General features: G+C 39.9%; 2 protein-coding genes across 7 annotated transcripts in view; both read right to left on the bottom strand.

Moving 5' to 3' along the window:
* Positions 1–6874, bottom strand: part of phyh (phytanoyl-CoA 2-hydroxylase) — a 33425-nt gene extending 26551 nt beyond the window's left edge. For 2 of the 3 annotated variants that reach the window (XR_011348275.1, XM_069909650.1), the window contains exons 1-2: positions 4221–4238; positions 1737–1961 (exon numbers count right to left, since the gene is read on the bottom strand). Coding sequence is in view for 2 of the 3 variants with exons in the window: in XM_069909650.1 (XP_069765751.1) it covers positions 1737–1961; positions 4221–4223 (228 nt within the window). In the remaining variant the exon portion in view is untranslated. Of the gene's footprint in view, positions 1–1736; positions 1962–4220; positions 4258–6861 lie in introns of those variants that run through there. The other variant, XM_069909649.1, reaches the window with a different exon arrangement.
* Positions 4835–22750, bottom strand: part of sephs1 (selenophosphate synthetase 1) — a 51626-nt gene continuing 33710 nt past the window's right edge. For 3 of the 4 annotated variants that reach the window (XM_069909646.1, XM_069909645.1, XM_069909648.1), the window contains 6 exons: positions 20880–21034; positions 14423–14513; positions 12800–12899; positions 11368–11580; positions 8614–8782; positions 4835–8527 (listed from right to left, as the gene is read on the bottom strand). In XM_069909646.1, the coding sequence (XP_069765747.1) occupies positions 8386–8527; positions 8614–8782; positions 11368–11580; positions 12800–12899; positions 14423–14513; positions 20880–21034 (870 nt within the window). In that variant the 3' untranslated portion in view covers positions 4835–8385. The remainder of the gene's footprint in view (positions 8528–8613; positions 8783–11367; positions 11581–12799; positions 12900–14422; positions 14514–20879; positions 21035–22750) is intronic. The other variant, XM_069909647.1, reaches the window with a different exon arrangement.

Raw genomic sequence — 22750 nt, 5'->3', positions numbered from 1 at the left:
GTGGGAAAATGATCAGCTTATGATTGAATGGTGAGCAGATTCAATGGGCTGAATGGCCTATTTTGCTCCTATATCTTATAGTCTAAATGGGACTAGGCTAAAATGGCAACTTGGCTGACGTGGATGAGTTGGGCCGAAAGATGTATTCAACATTGTATGATTCGTCGATACTTAGGGATATGATTTGTGGGCATTAGAAAGCCCTGACCAGATTAGGGAGAGCAAGCGAAGGATATGGCAGAGCAAAATATATGGGCAGAGAAAGGGCATAATGAGTTTAATCCCAGCAAGCACAAGGTATTGTACTTTAGGGAACATGTACAGTTAATGCCAAGAGCCTTAACAAGATTGATGTATAGAGGAATCTGTGGGGTTACAGGTCCATAGCTCCCTGACAATGGCCACACAAGTAGATAGGGTGGTAAAGAAAGTGTTCGGTCTGCTTGCCTTCATTGGTCAGGAGAGGAATGGCAATAGCAAGTTATATTGCAGCCACACTGGAGTATTGTGTGCAACTCTGGTCTCACACGCATGCAGGAAGGGGCTTTGAAAAGGGTCCAGAAGAGATTTACCAGGATGTCGCCTGGATAAGACAGTCTGAGCTGTGAGAGGCTGGACAAACTTGGGTTGTTTTCTCTGGAATCAGAGCAGAGGGGAGATCTGATCAAGATTACAAAATCATGGGAGGCTTTGATAGGATAGAAAATCAATATTGCCCCAGGGCAAAATCTTGTCAAATACAGTTAATGCAGGACATGCAAATGAGGTGAGGGGAGTGCGAAGATGTGTGGGGCGTGATTTTTCTTGTACAGAGAGGTAGATTCCTGTGAAGACTAGTGATAGAAGGAGATATGATAGTTTTAAAAGAGCTTCCAGGTGGACGTGAATACATAGGGAATGGAGGGATACAGATCATGAGCTGGCAGGAGTAATTTAGTTTAATTTGGGCATCATGTTCAGTGATATCTTCTCACAAAAAACTCCCAATAAGTTTAAAAGGTTTTGTTAATGAGGACAAGTGCTTGATCCCAAAAGCAATGTAGGAATTACACCACAGGACACTTCCCAGAGTAAAACAGGAAAGTCTGCACACTCAGTAGTTGAAGTAAAAACAAAAGCTGGAGAAACTCAGCTGGTCAAACAGTGTCCTTCATGTAGCAAAAAGATGCATAACCAACGTTTCGGGCTTGAGCCCTTCATCGATGTATGACGGCATAGGTATAAAAGGCACAAGGTTCTTCCTAGTTTGGCTCAGACCCTGTTTGTTACAGAATTCACATGCCGGCGCACTTTAAATGTGACACGTCCACCCCTTTTTTAGATCCCCATCATTCTTTAGGTGAAAAGTAATTCCAAAGTTCGCCACCTGTTACCATAAACCTCTCGTTGTGGAGAAAGACAATGTTTGCTTCCTGTAACTTCTCCCAGGCACAGCACTGGCCATTCGGCCCTCGATGTTATGCCAACCCATACATTCCTTTAAAAATTTTACTCAACCCTCTCTACCCGTAACTCTCTATTTTTCTTTCATTCATGGGCCAAAGAGTCTCTTAAAAGCCCCCAATGCCCCAGCCTTCACCACCACCCCTGGCAAGGCATTCCAGGCACCCACAATTCGGTGTTTTAAAAAAAACTTACCCCTAAACTTCCCTCCCTTCACTTTGTATATACGCCTGAGATGCGACCACCGCTCCGGCTGAGGCAGGTGGTCGGCGTGGCTACTACACAAAGGATACGAGGTCGGGGTGGAGGTGTTGCCGCAGTACCCTGAGCCGGGCGGCCGCAGCCATCATAACGCGGGGCAAAGTCTCGGAACTCTGCAACGAGAGGCGATGCCGGCCGCCGATTGGCCGGGTTGAACAGCTACGTTCGGAATGTAGCAGCGCGCTGGCCAATCGGGATAGGGCTTCCTGCGCTGATTGCAGCCCGCCTGGGCCCACGTTCCCACTCGAGAACGGCAACTGTCGAAAGTAGTGATTGACAGAGGGAGGGAACAGCCCTTCGGCCCATTGCCTCCATGCCTACCCGAGCTAGCCCATTTGAATGGGCTTGGCTCACATCCCTAACCTTCCCTCTCTCTGTATCTGTCTTAAACGTCTTTGAGCCTTATTATTTCAATTTTCAAATTTAAATTCAGATGATTTCTAATGTTCATATACACACATATATTGAGATAAAATATTACTATATGGGGAAAACTTATAAACGAAAAAAAATATTGGTAACATGGTCATCTGAATTAATTAAAAATGTAACCAGGTTAATTTTACGCAGGTGAGATCTTGCTACCAAAATATTAATTTCTTACCCAATTAAAATATAAATATATATATATAATATAAAGTATAATCGTGTTATATGGCGAGCTCTCCACTGGCCACCGAGACAGAGGTGCACCAAAGAGCTACAAGGACTGCCTAAAGAAAGCTCTTGGTGCCTGCCACATTGACCACTGCCAGTGGGCTGATATTGCCTCAAACCGTGCATCTTGGCGCCTCACAGTTCGGCGGGCAGCAACCTCCTTTGAAGACCGCAGAGCCCACCTCACTGACAAAAGAGGAAAAACCCAACCCCAACCAATTTTCCCTTGCAACCATGTCTGCCTGTCCCGCATCAGACTTGTCAGCCACAAACGAACCTGCATCTGATGTGGACTTTACCCCTCCATAAATCTTCGTCCGCGAAGCCAAGCCAAAGAAAGAATTTAAATTACATTTCACCGATGACCTGGGTTTCCTGGACAGGTCCTTGTTTTGCAGAACTTGCTTATAAAATTCCTTGCACTGACAGTCTATGTTCTATTTATTTGTAACATGGCTTCTGCTGTGGCCACATCCAACTTATTTTTTAAAATTTTGTCCATTGAACATTTATTAACGAGAAACCTCGCTCAACATTAGCATTATTGGCTGGTATACTGAACATGTACTAGCCCAAAATTAACAACTCTGAGAATTGCTCTTCAACTGTCATTTGTGGAAGCACAATATATATAATTTGCTTTTCCATTCTTCTGGATTACAGACCATCTCTTAATCAACGAGGCTTTATTTTTTAAAAAGTTGTCCACTGACAAAAATAACATTGTCCTCAAATTTTTATTCCCCTCTTTTTTTAACAATGATGATTCCACTTATTCTCGTGTTGGAAGAGTATTTAGTAACATCCCTGTTAAAGTATCAAATTGTTCAAGTGATGAAATCCATTTCACAAGATAGTCGTGGCAAGTGTCATAATTCTTTTTCTGTTCAAAAGTCACTTTTAAGGCAAGCCATGACACTTTAAAGGGATAAACTTTTCATCAATTCTTTCTTTAACACAGTCAACAAGCTCCTTTAAGTACTTCCATGATGACGTTTGCTTTTTAAAAAAAATTGTATCATCTTATTGCTGAAGAGATATTGAAAACTGAACAGAAATCAGTAGGCTTCGCTCAATTGAATTTTCAATTATTGAAAAAGTCAACAAGAATTTTTGTGACTTTTTCTCAGAATTGAAGTATGTTTTCAGTGCTTTGAATAAAATGAGTCTTCGCTCAACTGGATTTATTAAAGAGAACCACCAGGTTTTAGTATGCGAGAGAACTGAAGAATGCAGAATGCCAACAAAAATCCTTTCATCGCTCAGTTCGAACAGTACAAATGAAAACAATTTCATGACCAATTACTTCAATGTCAACAGAAAGGACATCAAATGCAGATTGAGCAGGCAATATGCAGAATACGAGCTGGACAGCCAACACCTTCCACAGAATCATTCATGCTTTGAAATGACATCGTCCGCACCTTGACCCAAATCTCCACCAAAATGAGTGCACAATTTTTCTCGTTAACTCCATAAGAGTTCCTTTGCAACAGCTTGCTCTAGTTTCTGAGGTCTCACCTGGAAGGGATTTTATCCGCAACAGCTTAATCAGCAAAGCCTTTCTCTTAGGGAAAAAATTGCAATTAAAGGGGAAAACATTTCTGCCTGGTGATTACCTGCATCCATGGATATGCCGTAAAAAAAACCTCAAGGCATTTATATATTTTTACCAACCTCTGCAATGATAGATGGAGCTATTACATTTTTAAGCAATTGGAGTTTCACACTCGGAAATCAAAATGTATCCTATTTACTAGCATGAAATGTCCAGCAAATTCAAAAATCAGCACAAGGTACAAGCTGGTGATTGTATCTTCTAGACAGATTTCTGAGGTCATAAACAAGTGAACACTTACCATTAACTCAGAGATTAGAGGAATAGAAACTTTTGATCTAAAAAGACAATCATAAATCTATCAATTTATCTATCATTTAGATAAAAGTTTTGTTCATCAACTTGAAATAAATATCTATTGCTGAATGCAATATCCCATTGAGAAAACAAAGTGCAAGATAAGACCTTAGTCAATGACCTCTGCAAACAAGTTTCCCACATTAGAATAAAGGCAGTGCAATGCAGTAGTGGCTCTTCAACCCACTATTTTGGGCCAATCAATATATAGCAATCCAAAAACCAAACTCTCCAAAACCTGTTTTTCTTGTATCCACGTGCCTGTCTAGAGTCTCTTAAATTGTTCCAGCCTCCACCACGACCCTTGAAATGCATTCCAGGCACCCACAAAAACATCCCTGATGTCTTCCCTCCCTTCACTTTGTACAGATGCCCTCTGACGTTTGCTACTCCCACCCTGGGGAAAAGGTGTCAGCCGTCTATATTGATCAATAGCGTCTCCTCTCATCCTTCTTTGCTCCAAAGAATGTCAGACTGAAAAGGCATATGGGAGAAAGCATGGTTAAAATAAAAATATATAAATAGCACTTATAAAATGAGAAATAAAAATAAACAGAATTATAATCGTACATCTACATTTTCAGATTTTATTGAGTTTAGAATGAGTGATTACAGTCCTTTTCACACCATTTGGTCTCTTGATTTACAAAAGGTGCTCAAAGCTCCACATGGAGCAAACTGCCAACATTTGTTCCCCCCACCCCCCCACCAAAATCTTCAGTACAATACTGGTCTGGAAAGTAGCTGATTTCAGACAAAAACTCTTGGTTGAAATATGTCAGAAGTCCTATGCATGATGGTGTAGTTCTCAATTCAATTGGTCTCAAGCTTATAAAGAAAGCTGGTGAATTAGGCAAACTGTAAATATTGCAAGAGACACATTTTTAGTAATTTTACATCCTAAAGATGTTGGTCTATTGATCCAGGACTGAATCAATGTTAAATACTGCTTAATTCAACCGGGAAGTAGCACGCAGTTTAAATGATTTTGTTCAGGTTCCATTTGCCTTTAGAATTTTCTGTTCACAAGGAGATTTATATCCACAGGATTAGCTCTCAACTGTTTTTTTTTCCAAAAAAAGCTTCAAAGGCAAGCGAGTTGCTTTTTTTGAAAAAACAAGCAGCAATTTTGTTATTGGATTAAAACTGCTGTATCAATAGTAATCAAAAATATTTAATGCAAAATTCACATGACTACTTTCATCTTACCAGAACTGGAACTTAAAGATACAGGCTCTATTTATGCCCAGAACTTCTTGACAACTTTCAATATAAACACCAAAAGCGTTCCCGAGAATAATCTCTGCAATCCTCACGTTCACATTCTCCACATTGTTTTAAAAAAAAAAGGCATAACTTGGCCTATTGCAGTCACCATTAAAAGGCGCACCACAAACTGAATAAAGCTATCGTTCTCAATTGATTGAAAAAGATGGCATAAATTTGTTTCTTCCTGTCGGCTTCAGACATTGAGCCATGATAACGGATTAAAGTTTGTAAACTATTTCCTTGAACAAAAAGTCTTGAACAAGTTAGTGTGCCACAAATAAATGAGCAGGAAAACTGCCTCTGACAATCACAAGTCACAAAACAATGATTTGACAGCAGCTCCAATCCATTGGTCTTGATCAGGAAAACCACCAGCTGCTTTTAACTTTAATAAACTTCAATGGTTTTACATCATGAGGAACTCCATGATCAGGTGATGCCTCATTCAGACCAGAGTATCCATAAAAAGCCTGACCTTGCTGGAATTTGAAAACAAGCAAACTGCTGAATATTCAGCAGGACACGTAGCATCTGTGGAGAAATTGTTAGAGGGGAGGGGGGGAAAGTAGCTTTTAAAAAAGTTTTGACAGCTTGATAAGGAGTCGTACCAGAAACACGTACATCCTGTCCAAATGAAGAAAAACAAAATGGCACTCGCTACTGGGGCAGGAGACATTTCCAACTAAGAAGGTAAAGTATGAGGCCCATGAAAACTCCAGCAGATGGAGAGGAAGCTGAATGAACGAGATCAATGGTTCTCAACCTTTTTCTTTCCACTCACATACATTTACCCCCTCCAAAGAAAAAGACATACTGACTAACCACAGAGCACCTATGGCATCCAATGCCATAATCCGGGATTACTTAAGATGGTATGTCAGTAGAAAGAAAAAGGTTGAGAACCAGTGAACAAGATCCTGAATTGGTTTGCATTTCATCGGCAAAAATAGATGCCAACCCACCCTTTTCACATTTTATTCTACAATATCTTTTATTTAGCCCTTGAAATAGCAGTTTTTATGTTTTGCATATTATGGGCAACTTTATTTTTTGATGGGTGCCCAAGATTGCTATTAGAGGACAAGCTGATTGGTTTTATGGGAAATGAAGGCAGGAGTGTAGAGCAGACAGAACAAACTTGCTGTTACAAACATACCTTTCAGCGGACTTTGGTGGAAAAGTTCAGATTGCACTATAGCCTACCATTGTAGGCAAGGATGTGACAAACATATTAAAAATTCAACTTCTCAGAGGCCTCAAATTAGAAGTACAAATACAGACATTTATGTGTAGTCCAGGAAGGAATTAGCACATACCGGAACAAATAAACCAGTTAGGCTCAACAACCTGCAAATAGAATTTTAAACCAGCTTGAAGTCATAGCATTACTACAAACTGCCTGGGAGAATGAATTCAAAACAACAATTTAGGATTAGTAGGGTAGAAAAAACAGAAAAAAGATCAACAGCCATTTTAGCAAATTTCCAATTTAATGAACTGGGTTACTGTGCTGTGTGAAACCTATTTGGAAGGGTGGAGGGCAGGGATGGAGGAGGAAACAATGGGGAAAGCAGCATATAAAAAGGCCCCCCCCCCCCCCCCCCCCAGTAACAAATTCTCAATCTTAATACACTTTTAACATATTATACAGAAACAAAGCCAGGTGCTCACAAAATAACATACACATGATGTGGTTTGGGGAAGACAGTGGGGGGGGGGGGGGGTAGGGGGGTGCTAGGAAGAAAGAGAAAAGCTTTAAATATTCATTAGTATGCAAATTCAAGATACAACATCAGCAACAAGATTCAGATTCAGAATAGCGGGAATCAATAAAGCATAATTAAAAAAATAAAAACTAAGTTGTTTAGGCTAAAGATTAGTTGCATTTATAGAAAAGCAGATGCAGATATCACTTTACAAAATATAAAATGTATTAAACACTAATAATAACCACAGGACAGAGTCAACATAATTGATTTTTTTTTTTAAAAGTCAGTTTAGCTCAATCTGACCTTCAATCTTCGAGTACTTTGCAGTACAGCCTTTCATTTGGTCTGCAACATTTTCTGCATGTTAAAACAGCGAACCAGTGTGAACTAGTACATACATCTGTGTTTACTACAAAATAACAAATGGAAAAAATACCATGATAACATTCTTGTTTAAGATTTGCCTAATTGGAAAGGAATGCTTCTCTTCCAAGTGAAGTGCAGGCCATGCAAATATAGCACAGTGGACCTACTTGTTTTTACAGAGAGAGCAACTGAATAAAGTCAACACTAACATTACATCCCAACTGTGAATAAACATTTCAAACCAAAGGCCAAATGAAACCATGCAAACTGCTGCATTCCATGAACCGGAGCAACAACTGCAATCCGAAACTTTCTCCGAAAAGATTGGCAGACATGTAGTTTTTCAATATATATTGATTGACCAGACATATGAAATGGTGCTGTGCTGCTGTTGGTAAGATGTGCTCCATGTGAAGCACTTTAAGGAGAGCCTATGTGGCACGGACAACAAGTGTCTAGAGATTCAAAATGAATCAACAGTATTGGATAATAAATTCTCAATTCAGAAGCTGCCTTAGTATTAGGTGCATCTTCAGTTTATGTAACAGAAAAACAAGGCAATGGATCTATTTCATATCCACGCATCATCTGCCAGAAGGCAGACACCTGGCAGACAATTTAAATGTATAAAGTTGCTTGAGATGGCATCATAATTGCAATTAACGTCTCATTTTCTGGGTGCCCGTTTTCCTTTAAGAGGTGGCACCAGGAGTTGGATTAACATTTTGCGTTGCAACCGTCGGAGCCACTTCAATGATCCGTGGTTTATCTATGATCCTGGCAGTGCGATTGCCCTTTTCCACTATTCCAATAATCCACGCCTGATAACCTTCTCCATATTTGGGCGATTTTATTTCTGCACAAAATCGAGCCGCTTGTTCTCGTGGAAGACAAATCAAAAGGCCACCTGCGAAAGAGCACGTCACAGGAGTCAATAGCCCCTTTCACACTGACTCTTGAACCCAGTAATTAACTGCCAATCTATCAGTTCACCTGCCAGTGTGAAGGCTCCAAACCAGTAAAGGGAGGCCAAATCGCCCCAGGGATGAAGCGCCTCGAGAAGGTGTGTCATTGACATTCCGTTTTGAATTGGCATACTGGATTGCCCAATGTGAACAGGACACCCGATATACCAGGTCTAAATTAGCGACATGCTGATGACCTTCTTGCATGCATGCAGGAAAGTGGTGGAAACAAAAGATATTCTTCCAAATAACAACCGATTTAAAAAGGTATAAACTATGTATTCAATTTACTAAATTCACAATCCTGATCAATGTATTTATTGTATTTAAATAAAATTATTCATACTTAATTAAAACATAATTAAGCATTATGTACAGAACAGCATGAGGCCTTCAGCCCATGATGTTGTGCCAACCTCTGTAAACCTACTCCAGTATCAGAAAATCGTAGTGGGAATAAAACATACACGAATAAGAACGTGGGAAAATACACTTACAATTTATAAAGGACCGTGGGAAAGTGGTAGCGGCAATAAATCACATAGGCACACAATTCATAGCGACCATGGGAAACTCTCAGCGGGGATGAAACATACAAACAAAGTGGGTACATATCACAATCAAGGATAGATAGATGTGTGTGAGAGACCGAGGGAAGGGAGAAGAACATACAAAACACACGCAGCAGACGGGCAGGGAGCTAGCCATCTTTTCCTTTAAAGCCCCCATCTGCCTTGGCATAATGAAAGGGCTGTAGGCACTGAACACTCACGGAGGAGTTTCTCTGCTGCACAGAATTCTGGAAGGGCAAGTCCGCCATCGCTCGATGCGTCACTCAGGACATCACTGCTGGATGATAGGTACCCCTTTGCTCTGAGCACACAGAACCATTTTTCCTTGGTCCAGTGTGAACAGCACTACTAGTTTTTCTAAACAGTTCGCTCATCCACCAATTTAGCGGTTTGCCAATGTGAAAAGGGCTAGCGTCTAATCAGACCTTCAGAATATGGCAACATATTAGATAATGTTGTTTTCACTGGAGGGGAGACTTGATAGGTTATAAAATGAGAGGCACATGGAATAGAATTCCCAGGTTAAAAACATCAACTAACAGAGGACACGCATTTATGGGGAGGGAAAGAAAGTTTAAAGGGGTTGTTCAGGACAAGTTATAGTTTTAAAAAAAAAAACACAAAAGAGTGGTAGGTTCCTGGAATTGAAGCCAAGGATAGTGGTGAAAGCAGATATGATCACAGCATTTAAGAGGGTCAAATGTACAACATGGCAACAGAGCCTTTCGGGCCACAAGCCCGTACCACCTAAAAACACCTATCAACCTATAACTCCCGTACATTTTGAAGGGGAGAGAAAACAAGCATCCGGAGGAAACCCATGTAGACTTGGGGAGAACATACAAACTCCTTACAAACAGGCTGGATTTGAACCTGGGTTGCTGGCATTATAATAATGTTGCTCTAACATGTCACCTTCCCAATCGAAAATTAAGATGCAGGAAAATGGAGGGATTTAGTTTAAATTGGCATCAAGTCTAGTCCACACCACGTGGGTCAAAGGTCTTGTGCTATACAGTTTTTTTTAGCCACTTTGTTAAAATCTGCTGCCAATAGAAATGGACTCCAGGCATCTATGCTTGGTTCATAGATTACAAAGTAACAGCTGCCATTCACTTAGTTGCAAGCTGCTTTATGGAATTTTAAAATGTTTGCCACTGTCTAAATGTGAGAAAAACAGCTTGTAATTTAATCAGTGAATTCAAAAGCAGAGTATTCTTGTGATGTTAAATGAGGGATAAGCTGTCTAGGGGTGACTTGTGGTGCACGGCTTGACGCCATTTGGCACGTCACCACTCTTGTAAACTTTTACAGGTGTGCCATGGAGAGTATTCTGACCAGTTGCATCACAGCCCGGTATGGAGACGCCAACTCTCGAGACAAGAATAAACTGCAGAGAGTTGTTAACTCAGCCTGCGACATCACAGGCCCCAGACTTCATTCCATTGAGGACAGCTACATGTGGAGGTATTTTAAGAAAGCGGGCTCTATCCTCAAATACCCCCACCACTCAGGTCATGTCCTCTTCAATTTGCTACCATGGGGGGGGGGGGGGGGGGGAAGGTCCAGGAGCCTAAAGAAGACTTCCCCGCTGCCATCAGCTTCCTGAATAATCAATGATCCAAAGTCACTGCCTCACTTTGACTTTTTGTGCACTGTTATTTTTTTCTTTCTTAGTGATGTAGTAAGATGGTACAAAATGAATGTACAAGTATGAGCCTGCCACAAAACAATGAATTTCATGATTTGAAACATACAAACAAAGTGGGTACATATCACAATCAAGGATAGATAGATGTGTGTGAGAGACCGAGGGAAGGGAGAAGAACATACAAAACACACGCAGCAGACGGGCAGGGAGCTAGCCATCTTTTCCTTTAAAGCCCCCATCTGCCTTGGCATAATGAAAGGGCTGTAGGCACTGAACACTCACGGAGGAGTTTCTCTGCTGCACAGAATTCTGGAAGGGCAAGTCCGCCATCCTTTCTGCACTACTTGGTCAGCCTAGATTATGAGCACACTTTTGAATGATTAAATTAAGTACACTAAGTTGCGCAAGTTCCAAAACATTGAACCTTTTTAAACACTACATCCAGTTTCCACGAGATTAACGATTATATTATTTAACTGTGGTTAGATGACAGGCAAAGCTATGCTAGCAATCAACAATTGACAACCAAAAAAATCCATTAAATGTGAATTGTATGTACCTGACGTTTCAGGGCACGTGCCATGCATTAACCCAAACATATTTCCACACGCTTTGCTCACAGCTGCCATTTTAGCGAGGACAGGCAGGTTATGGATGACGAATGACACCTCATTTCGTTGCTGTTTGGCCAGGTTCTGAGCATGTCCAAGGATCCCAAAGCCCGTGATATCCGTTGCTGCATGTGCGTTGAAGGTGTGCATAAGGCCAGCAGCTGCAGGGGAAAAGGTCGAGACTTTGGTTCCATTTACAGAGGCTCACCTTCACCAATTTGGACACCAACTGTGATTTCAGAGCAGGTCTCATGTACATCAATATGGAGCACACAAATCTAAACTAGATCAGGGTTCTGGTTATTACTGATTGATTGTTTAAAAAAAAAGAAAATTCAACACCCAAGCGACAAAATATGTTGAATGCATGCCATCAGCTCTATTCTGCAACGAAGCACAAGGGGTATCATTTGATTAACTGTAATCAAAACTACCGATGAAAAATCTCATCACTAAAAATGCTTGGAGATTGGAGAAGGTGGACTTTCAATGACAATTCAAGGGTCACATAATATTTATGTCATGAGAAAGAGTGAACACAATTGACTGTTTAAAGGCCCCAGTTATTTTTAGAATGTGCCCAGAAGTATTGAACTGCACGTTTTACAAACATTTCTACGTCTGATTCCACCTGCATGGAATTCGCCCATCGTTACTGAATGAAGATCTACCGGGACCCGTGCCTGAAGAGGGCGCACAAAATCAGGGAACCGGTGCGGACTCGAAAGGCCAACGTGGCCCTGTTTCCGCTCCGTCAATGGTTAATACCCAAGGTACAGGAGCCCATTGGAGCTTTGCCATTAATATCAAGGATGACCCATTTAACGCAACTTCCGACCACATCCCTATTACCCTCAACTTTCATTAACTCTCAAAAGCCTGAGCCTGGGATACATCCAAAGGCTCAGTATGCAAATGAGGAATTTCAAAGATTCACACCCTTTAAAAGTAATTTTCATCACAACTCAACAAAAATGTTAAAAATGCACGTATAGTTAAGCCAGAGGATATTCTTGAACGCCATGAAAGAGAGGGTGTCTATTCATTAATAGTCCTATCACCAACAACAATTTGCATACAGTAAAATCTCTGGAATCCCAAATCTGCAGGGAATCGGCAGATCAGTAATTTCCCACTTGCTTGTTGCATGGAGAACGGTGAGGTCCACCAATTTTAAACTTCTATGTTTTTTAACCATTTATTTTCCGTGATTTTTTTGTGCCAGATGGTTGAATTCCAGAGAGATTTTACTGTCCATTTCCTTTTAAAGCTGTATATAATGTGCCATCACCAATTCTCAAGTAGAATTACACCCGTTTGTAAAATGTTTCTTGATATTCTCTTTGTGGCTATGAACAGAACAAACGAGTCACATCATACCAGTTCTGTTCAACCGTGCCATATTCATCATTGCTTCTTGGTAAGCTAATTCCACATCCTCTTGAGTGACAACAAGCTTAATCTTATTCCATTTTTCAGGCTGTTGGTAAAATATGAATAATTGATCAAAAATACTTTTGCAAATATTCAATCTTTGCACTAACTTAGCTTACCAGAATAGGTCTAATCCATGAAAATGAGGTTGAAACCAAGCCTTCTGCTGGCAGGCAGGCAAAGTTCCACATTAAAACCAAATTTATAAAATTATTTTTTAAATTTGTACTCATTTCATCAATGATCAGAATTGTCCAGAATGTATTAAACAGTTTGGGTGAGGCAAGTACACCCAGGTAAACTACGGAGAAGAAAAACACAATTAAGGGTCTTAAAATAATGTTTCATTGAATCCCATTCCCCTCCCCCCCATGAAAGATTTTGATGTTAACAGTTTCAAATGGAGTTCTGACAACAGTGAGCTCTGTACCCACAAATAGCACCAATCAGGTCAACATGCACCAAGAGTTTATTACACTCAAGTCTAGTTCAAAATGAATGGCCAATAGTTCACATGATAACACAATAAATGAATGAAATTTATCAAAACCTTCTTTCAGATACAAACAGGACAAAATATTCCAACAGGTCTCGTCATGGTGGCAGACAAGCTGAAAACGTGCTTTTCTGTTTTGAGGAAACACAAAGGGCTGTGGACACTACAACTGGGCAAGGGCATGACAGGCAGAATATATTGTGGAGAACAAAAAAAAACAGAACAGAATTTTTAATGCAAGGAAAAAGATTTTGCTGTTCAGAGGTAACAAATCAGTTAATGCACAAGTCCCCCAAGAAACGTGAAAGGTCTTTATTACAAGAGCAAAAGTTTAATCATGAAGAGGTCAAATATAAATTAGACTGGATTATTGTGAGATGCACCTGGACTATCATGGCATTTGCTACCATTTCACCAATCACAGTGTAGTTTAAGAATGGTGGTAATTAGTCAATTAGTCATGTAAACTTCCACTTTTATTACCAACTGCGCTATTTCCTCAGAAGCCCTAGGGAATTTGCCATCTTTTTTTTTAAAACAGATACATAATATAAAGTATCCTGTCTGAATGCATCAAAGGGAACTGGTCTGCCCAAGATCACAAAAAACTGCAGAGATGTGAATGCAACTCAGGCAATCCCACAAACCAAGCTTCCATCCAACTCCATCAGTACCTTCTGATGTTTCAGGAATGAAGATGTGCAGAGCAACTTATTTTTACACAGATAGTAGTAGGTGCCTGGAATGGGCTGGCAAGGATAGTAGTGGAAGTAGATATGATAAATAGTATTTAACTGGCTTCTGGATAGGCATATGAATGAAGATGCAGGGAATATATTCATCATTTTAGTTTAATTTGGCCATTATGTTATTGAATGACAATCTACCGGGACCAATGCCTGAGAGGGCGCACAAAATCAGTGAACCAGTGCGGACTCGAAAGGCCAACATGGCCTGTTTCCGCTCCGTAAATGGTGATATGGTTATTTGTATTTTTTTTTAATGGACAAGAAATGAGCTTAAAGCAACTGAAATTTGTCATGCAGCTTAAAAGCACAACTAATGATACTCACAATATCGAGCCACTGGTGGACAGCCACTGCTACTTGAGTTCCAAGTGGTTTTGTTAATACCAATACATCGCCTGGAACTGCATTGTCTGGCCTGGAAAATATTCAAAAGCTATTGCAATATATCCATAATGATCACTTCACATTTGTCAACAACAAAGCATTCAAGTGGACATAACAATTGTAAAGGTTGGTTTGAGGGAAAGCAGGCTATCAAGGAAAATGGGATGTTGGCTTTCATGGCTAGAGGAATGAAGAGCAGGGAGGTTATGTTGCCATTGTACAAGGTACTGGTAAGGCCACCTCTAGAGTACTGTGTACAGTTCTGGTCTCCTTACTTGAGAAAGGATGTATTGGCTTTGGATGTGGTACAGAGATGTTCACCAGGTTGATTCCAGGGATGAAGGGGTTAGCCTATGAAGAGAGAATGAGTCACCTGGGACTGTACTTGCTGGAATTTAGAAGAACAAGAGGGGATCTTATAGAAATGTATAAAATTATGAAAGGCATCAATAAGACAGAGGTAGGCAAGTTGTTCCCACTGATGGGGGAGATGGGAACTAGAGGACATAGCCTCAAAATTTAGGGTAATAACCCAACAGTATCAGATAGATGTTTTCGCTGTAAGAAGGAAACGGGAACAACAGTACATGCAATTTGGGCATGTGAGAAAGTGGAAAAGTTTTGGGAAGATCTAAATCAGGTATTAAATAAAATCACAAAAAGCAACATCCCAAAAAATCCAGAGATCTTTCTTCTAAGTAATATAAGTAGTAAAGAACTTGGCCTCAAATTGGATGAAGCACAAAAAAGATTTATTATGTTAGCCTTAGCTGTAGCAAAAAAATGTATTATGTCAACCTGGAAATTAGAAGATAGCCTGAGAATACAACAATGGTACATAGAAATGAATAAATGTATTCCATTGGAAAAGATAACACAAGAAATAACATCACAGTATTCGAAGAAATTTGGTCCTACCGCGGACCTCCATCATCTAAACTGACAGAAGGAGAAGAAGACGAAATGAAATGACCCAGTGTAAAAGTAGATGACACAAATTTCTTGTTTATTTTAATTGTGTGATGACATTGTTTAATGGGTTTAATGTATCATATATGTTGAACGTTGAGTGGGTGGGGAGGGGGGGTGAAGGAGGGAGGGGAGGGGGGGAAAAGGGGAGAAAATGACACTGTGTATATTCAAGAGGGAAATGTTTGTGTGTATTTTGGTCAGTATGGTTCATAGTGTGAAAAATAAAAAAATTATAAAAATATTTAGGGTAGTAGATTTAGGACAAAGAGGAGGAGGAACTGCTTTTCTCAGAGGGTGGTGAATCTGTGGAATTCACTATCCATTGAAGCAGTGGAGGAGCCTCAGTAAATATATTTAAGATTGGATAGATTTTTACAAAGTTGGGGATTTGAGGGATATGGGAAAAAGGCAAGGAGGTGGAAATGAGCCATGATCACATTGAATGGCAGAACAGGCTTGACAGTCCTTCCCTCCTTTATCTGGCTGCACGACTCACCTTCCTTATCAGAATCTATACCTCCATAGCCTGATTTCAAATCACCTCCTCGCCTCTTCTTCCTCTCTACATCCATCCATCCCTTGTCCCATCTGGGCTCTTTTCTCTTTGTCTCTTCCATTGGCCACTGTCCTGCAACTCCAGCTCTCCCCACTATTTACCTCCTCACATGGTTCCAACCTGCATGTGCGAGCTTCTGTCTCACCTTTTAGTTGTTTATCTCTCTCCACTCAAACCTGATGCAGGGACTCAACCCAACATTGTGACCATCCCTCTGCCATCATTACTGCTGGTTATTTCAGTTCCTTCAGCAACTTCTGGAAAAAAACTTTGCAAGGTTTACCTTCTTTATAAGTCCATATTAACTGACCCAAGTCTATGTTTATTTCTCAAAGGGAAATGGATGAGAAAATAAATATTAGAGAACACTATATTGGTCAAATTGATCGGAATTTTCATGGCAATACACTGAAAATTTTATTCCTGGTGTGTTAGCAGGAGTGGAAGACATAGGGAATATGTCCACGATATTTTAATTCAAGATACTGTAGCGGCTACTATGGTAGAGCTACTGAATACAAAAACAAACACCAGATAGTCAACTCAGGACTGATTTATTCAGAGTTTACAGGCTTCTTTTATATACCACATCCCAGGCTCCACTGGACAAGGTGGGACGTTACTATGAGATTACTGCCGATCCATTAGACCAGCAGATTTAAATTGAGCCTTGGGAGTGTCCCGCGCCTTCCGGCAGGAGATTCAATAGCTCCACATGCCGTTCTTCAGCACTTGGTATCTGTCACGTGCGGTCCGTTAAGTGAGTATGCAGGCAGACATCCATATTATGGTTCCGCACACCTTCAGAACTGTGCCAGCGACTGTTTGCGTTACTGCGCTGTGCACCCGCTTGGCCCACTACCCAGCCGCTACATCACTCTAATTAGTTTTAATCACCAAGAATGCATATTCACTAACAGCTACATTTTGGAAAATAACTGACTCTGATTAGATTTTCCAACTGCAATTCTGATCATTTGTGTGTAAATCAGATCACGGTAAAAATCTCAAAATGGACACTGAAAAAGTGATCAATTGCAGAAAATAGAAAACTGAAAAATAAGTCAAACTTGGAACATAGAACATTCCAGCACAGTACAGGCTCTTTGGCCCTCAATGTTGTGCCAACCTATACATTCCTAACAAAACAAAATCTTACCTCATAACTCTCTATATTTTTCTTTAATCCATGTGTCATTTAAGAGTCTCTTAAATGCCCCTAACGTTCTGGCCTGCACCCCTGGCAAGGCATTTCTGGCACCCATAAAAATCTTATCCAGATGTCTCGCCTAAACTTTCCTTTGTATTCACTTATGGAGCATTAACCACGAGATGCACCCAGTTTCACAAAAGCATGAACCAGTTATCATAATAGAAAAGGAAAAGATGGGGGGGGGGGGGGAAAAAATCACAGCTTTGGGTGACTTTGTTCTCAAAGTTGTAAATGGGAACCCCCCCCCAGCCTTCCTAGCAGAATTCTGAAATTTACAATGAAAATAGCAAATGCTGAGAATGCCCAGCAGGTCAGGAAAGAGACAGAGTTAACATTCCAGATCGAAGATCTAGCCTCAACCCAAAATATAACTGTTTCTATCCCAAGAGATGCTGCCTGGCCTGCTGAGTGCTGAGTAAAACTTTGAGTAAAGTTTGGACTTTACAAAACAAATGAACCCAGTGGAGTTCGGAGGTCTTTCCATACAAGAATAAATTACCTCCACGATTTTCTCATTACTCCAGTTTGTCTTGGCTACAAAGCTTCCTATTCCTTAGGCAGCTAATCATTATTTATCTGCAATATATTGATAATTAAGCTATTTTAGCACTGGGTAAAGAAAAGTCAAGATTAGTATTACTTATGAGAGATGATGGATTTACAAAAATGTATTCTGAGCATCAATCACCTCACTGGGCCAATCTATTAAACTGTGTTCCAATGCTAATTACAACATAACAGCTGCTAATCATCCCAGTACGCAAATTAAATTCAGGACCACTTTGGTCCACAAGGCTCAACTTATGTAAAACAAATCAGTATTTCATAAAGTTAAAAACCCAATTAAAATTACACTGTCATTAGCCCATTTTTCACTGGCATCCCTGTTCAATGTCCCAGGATAGGAAGTCCTCTGCGCCATTTCCATTGGGCCACCCTTCACTGGGACACTAATTGCTTTTCCAATGAACACAACTCATCTCCAGGGATTGGAGAGTTCTACTTTCAACTGGAAACAGGTGACTTTATGCTGTCCCTTTTCCACTGGCTTTATCAGCTCGCTGGTGTCAGCAAAGGCCGGGGATATGAGTAGGGGTAGAGGCAGTTAATCCCCAGCGTGAAAAGACGTGATTTGACGCTGGCATTCAGACAGTGTTCCTTTTCACTGGACCCTGTCCTGGTAAATTCCCAGTTAATTTCTGGCGCAGGGTGCCAGTGGAAAAGGGGCTATTGAAACAGGTTAAATATCGTAACAGCAGAGGGCGATACAGTTCTTTGGTGTGATCAAGAATGACAGGGAGCAAGTCATTGCCTGTAATTCCTTATATGGCAAGGCTATACAATTTCTCCTCTGCTAGAGAGGGGCCAGATGTTTGTTGTAAGGAGAAAGAAAAATACAAAAAACATCATTGTCATTTCAAAACATTTTTTCCCTGGCTTGATTAACTTTTGAAGATTACAAGTCTTGTGATTAATTATAAAAAAAGTAAACTTGAATTACCTGCACGATGCCAATCTAAAAGCTGTGTTCCATTGAGGACTGACAAGTTAAAATTCAAACTCTATACAAAATAATGCAAATGCAAAATTCGGACCTGTTTAATGCACTCGGGGTGGAAGTTAATTGGGTGCGATTGGGCGGCATGGGCTCGTGGGCCAAAATGGCCTGTGACCGTGCTGTAGGTCTAAATTTAAAAAGCTAATACTGCATATAGTAGGAGTACCCCATCCACAAACGTAACCATCTACTTGCTGCTGGTGCACCATCACTGCAGGGCATTTTAATCTACAAAATGATCAAAGGCACACAGATCATTACCTCTCCTACTTTGAAAAGAAAAGACCAGCAGATGCACACATCCACTTACATCTTCTTCTTCTAAATCACAATCCTCAATCTGATTAAACAGCACTGTGGATGCAACTTCAGCACAATTACAGATCAGAAATACAGCCCATCATCACATTCTTCTGGCCAATCAGTTCAGATTTGACCATACAAGCCCATATTCTAGGTACATACAAAACAGCTAGTTAACCTATATTATGGCATTGCAAATTTAGGATAATCCAAATTGTAAAGTTCTATATTGACACAACAAATTAATACTCCAAATGTCGGCCATCGTGCAAGTAACAGGAGGCACTGTTGATGTAGAGGTTAGCGCAACACCTTAAGAGTGCCAGTGATCAGAATTGGACCTGGGTTTGAAACCCCCACTGTCTGCAAGGAGTTTGTATGTTCTCCCAGTATCTGCATAGGTTTTCTCCGGGGGTCCGGTTTCCTCCCTCCCTTTAAAAGTGTACCGGGGTGTAGGTTAATGGGGTGTAAGTTGGGCGGCATGGCCTCATAGGGCCAAATTGGCCCATTACAATGCTGTATGTCTAAATTTTAAACATTTTAAATTTAAATTTTTAAAGATTCAAAAGTCAAAATGATATTATGTGAGTAGTTTGAATATCACAGTTTGTTCAAAATAAAACTTCTAAAGAATTAAATTCCATAGCTTCAAACTTCAAGTGGAGTTTTTAAAAAAAAAAATACCTGGTCAAAACTATTTCTCTACTGGCTTTTCAGGAAGAGGAAGACTTTGGTGCAGCCAGAAATCAATAAATTTAGGATTCTTGATACATCTTGTGGCATTCTTATTATCAGACTATTCAAAATTTCTTTGGCAATCCTATACTTGTGCGTGAAGTGTGCTGGAGTGCAAACAGCCTATGCCAGAGTGGCAAAAGTCAAAATGACACCATTAATCGGACTCAAATTATCACAGTCAGAGGGACGGACAAAAAATACAATCTGGATTACAAAGGTCCAACAAAAGTTGTTTCCTTACAACTAAGGCAGACAACATTTTAGTATGAGGCAGATAAGACCGGGAATGGGTTAGAGTATTTATAGTTTAAAATAGTTTGAACATTCACTAACTTTGGAATCTTTAAAAATTCAAAATGCCAAATCACTTTCAGTTCAGAGGTCCATTCTATTGTTCAATATTGTGTCTTCCAAACTGAAATTAGAAACAAATGACACTAGATCTGTAAATCAGGAATTTTATTCAAAACAGGATTTTGCCCTCATGTTAAGAATTCAGTTGCCCTTTGAGATAAGGATTACTCAATGTGGAAAAGGAAGAAATAGACTGCTTTATCCACAATGCAGAGTACCACTAAAGTCACAGGCTGCTAGATGACTGATACTTTAGAGTGTATAAATGTTAATCATGCAACATATCAGGACAATTTCTGCAGTGTTATTTTATCGGAATTTGAGGTACACCTCGGAATAAAGCAACTTGTAATTAGAAAAGTCCTTTATCCTGGTTCACAATGAGTTATTTGGAGTGAAAACACCAATAGAAATTGTTATCCAGTGAATTTATATTTTATTTAGGCACTTGCCTGCTTTTTGGTCATTCCTTGAGGAAAGACAAGCCTGAAATATCAGTTATATATATTTATCTCCCATGGATGCTGAGAGACCTGCTGAGTTCCTCCAACATTTTATTTTTCCTTGTATCTTGTCCCTTTTAGAATATAGCTACTCCCCTCAAATTAGTAATTAAAAAATATACAAAACCTCTATAAACTTTTCTACCTAGAATGAAAATGCTTTCCCTTCAGTACACATTCAATAAAAATAATACACTTACATGATGAATTCATTCGGTTGACAAACCGTAGTGGCCACACCTCCTAAAATGATCCAAGGGTTTAATACTGTTTGTCCACCAGTAACTGATGTACCCGCTTCATCTGCTGAATCTTTGAAACCCTGTATTATTAGTGGCATGACTTTGTCCCTCTCCTGCATTCAAAACAGACAAAAATTTGAAGATTTTTAAGAGTTAGTTTCAGCTATTAAAACTGTGTTCATCACTATATATAAATGCAGTTGCATAATTATGCATGACAGACTTAAAATATGAGTGACTCTAGCAATATGTAATTCTATTCTCTAGTGAATATATTAGCCTCAGTGTCAGACTGAAGTCAACTGCCTGGTTCAGGTGTCAAGCTCCCAATTCTACAAGTATTAGTAAACCAGTTGTGTTGTTAACCCCCAACAGCTTTCATCATTCTGTGGCTTCTACACTACTAATTACCAGATTGTATTTCACATGAGAAAGACATGAGAAGACCATTGGATTACTGCAGAAATCAGGCCAAACACCAGATTTTTAAAAAAAAATTCAATTATATCTTTAAACAATTTAAGAAAAATTATATCACTCAATGACATGGAACCAGTATCTGACTGACAGTATAACATCTATTGATGCAGGCAGTAAAAAAAAAATTCAAACACAAGATCCCAATGTTGCCAAATAGGTTAGATTTTGTTAATCCAAACTGGAGTGACTTCTAATTCTGAGTCCTTGTTTTATTCTGGCTAAATTAGACTTAATGATAGTTTGATTGTCCTACTTTAATGGCCAATTAACTTTGATCGGAACACAAAAACCCACTTGTATCCATTTCATATGTGCAAATTAAAAGCAGCAAACTGTACCAAAGAATTGTTTAAATTAACTGCTTGAATCATTTTGCTTCTTAAGCCCCCTGTATAGTCATAGATTCAAAGAGATGGACAGAAAAGGGCCCTTTTGCCCACCACATTCAAGCTGATCATTTTGTCTACCTTCCTGCATTAGATCAGTGTCCCGCCATGCCTTATTTATTCAAATGCCTCTTAAAATTGTAGAGGACTCTCACACCTTTGGCAGAATTCCAGATAATAAATCATTAAAGAAAACTTCCTCCTCAAATCCCCTTTAAAATTATTCCTCACTCCTTAACCCTTTGCCCTCTTTTTGATCCCCCGACAATGTGGGAATGAATCTCACCATCAATCCTTTCTATGCCTGTTATAATTTGACATCCCTTCAAGTCTCCCCTCAGCCTCTTCACTTCAGGAGCACGTCTAGTCTATCAATCACTAACGTTCTCTAATTCTGCAACATCCTGGTCAATTTCCTTCACAGTTCCTCCTGCACAATCATAGCCTTTCACATAGTGTTAGAACAAACTGCAAACAATGCCCCATCATGGTCTAACCACTGTTTAGGAAAGTTGCAATACAACTTCGATGTTCTCTGCCCTGACCTATGAGGGCAAGCATGATACCTACATTTCCACCCCCCACCCCACCTACTCATGTTGCCACTTCCAGGGAAATATGAACAAACCTCATGACCTATGTTCATTAACATTTCCAAGCACCCTAGCAGTTCCTGTTCATTTCCTACCCTTTTTTGACTTCCTAAATGCATCAGCTGACACTTGTTGGAATGTCAATTTCCATGTCCTTTACAAATTTACTAATCATACCTTCTGCATACATCCATATTATTAATAAAGAATATAAACAAACAACAAGGATCTCAGCACTTAATCGAATAAGTCACAGACTTCCAATCAGAAAAGCATCCTTCCACCAGTACCCTCTGATCAGCAAGCCAATTCTGGATCGAATTTGGCAGATCACATTAGGCTCGATGTGCATTAACCTTCTGGACCTTGT

This window comes from Narcine bancroftii, chromosome 13 (genome assembly GCF_036971445.1).
Source record: "Narcine bancroftii isolate sNarBan1 chromosome 13, sNarBan1.hap1, whole genome shotgun sequence".
Classification (NCBI taxonomy): Eukaryota; Metazoa; Chordata; class Chondrichthyes; order Torpediniformes; family Narcinidae; genus Narcine; species Narcine bancroftii.
The sequence above is the reverse complement of the archived record's forward strand: the minus strand, read 5'-3'. Positions and strand labels throughout refer to the sequence as shown.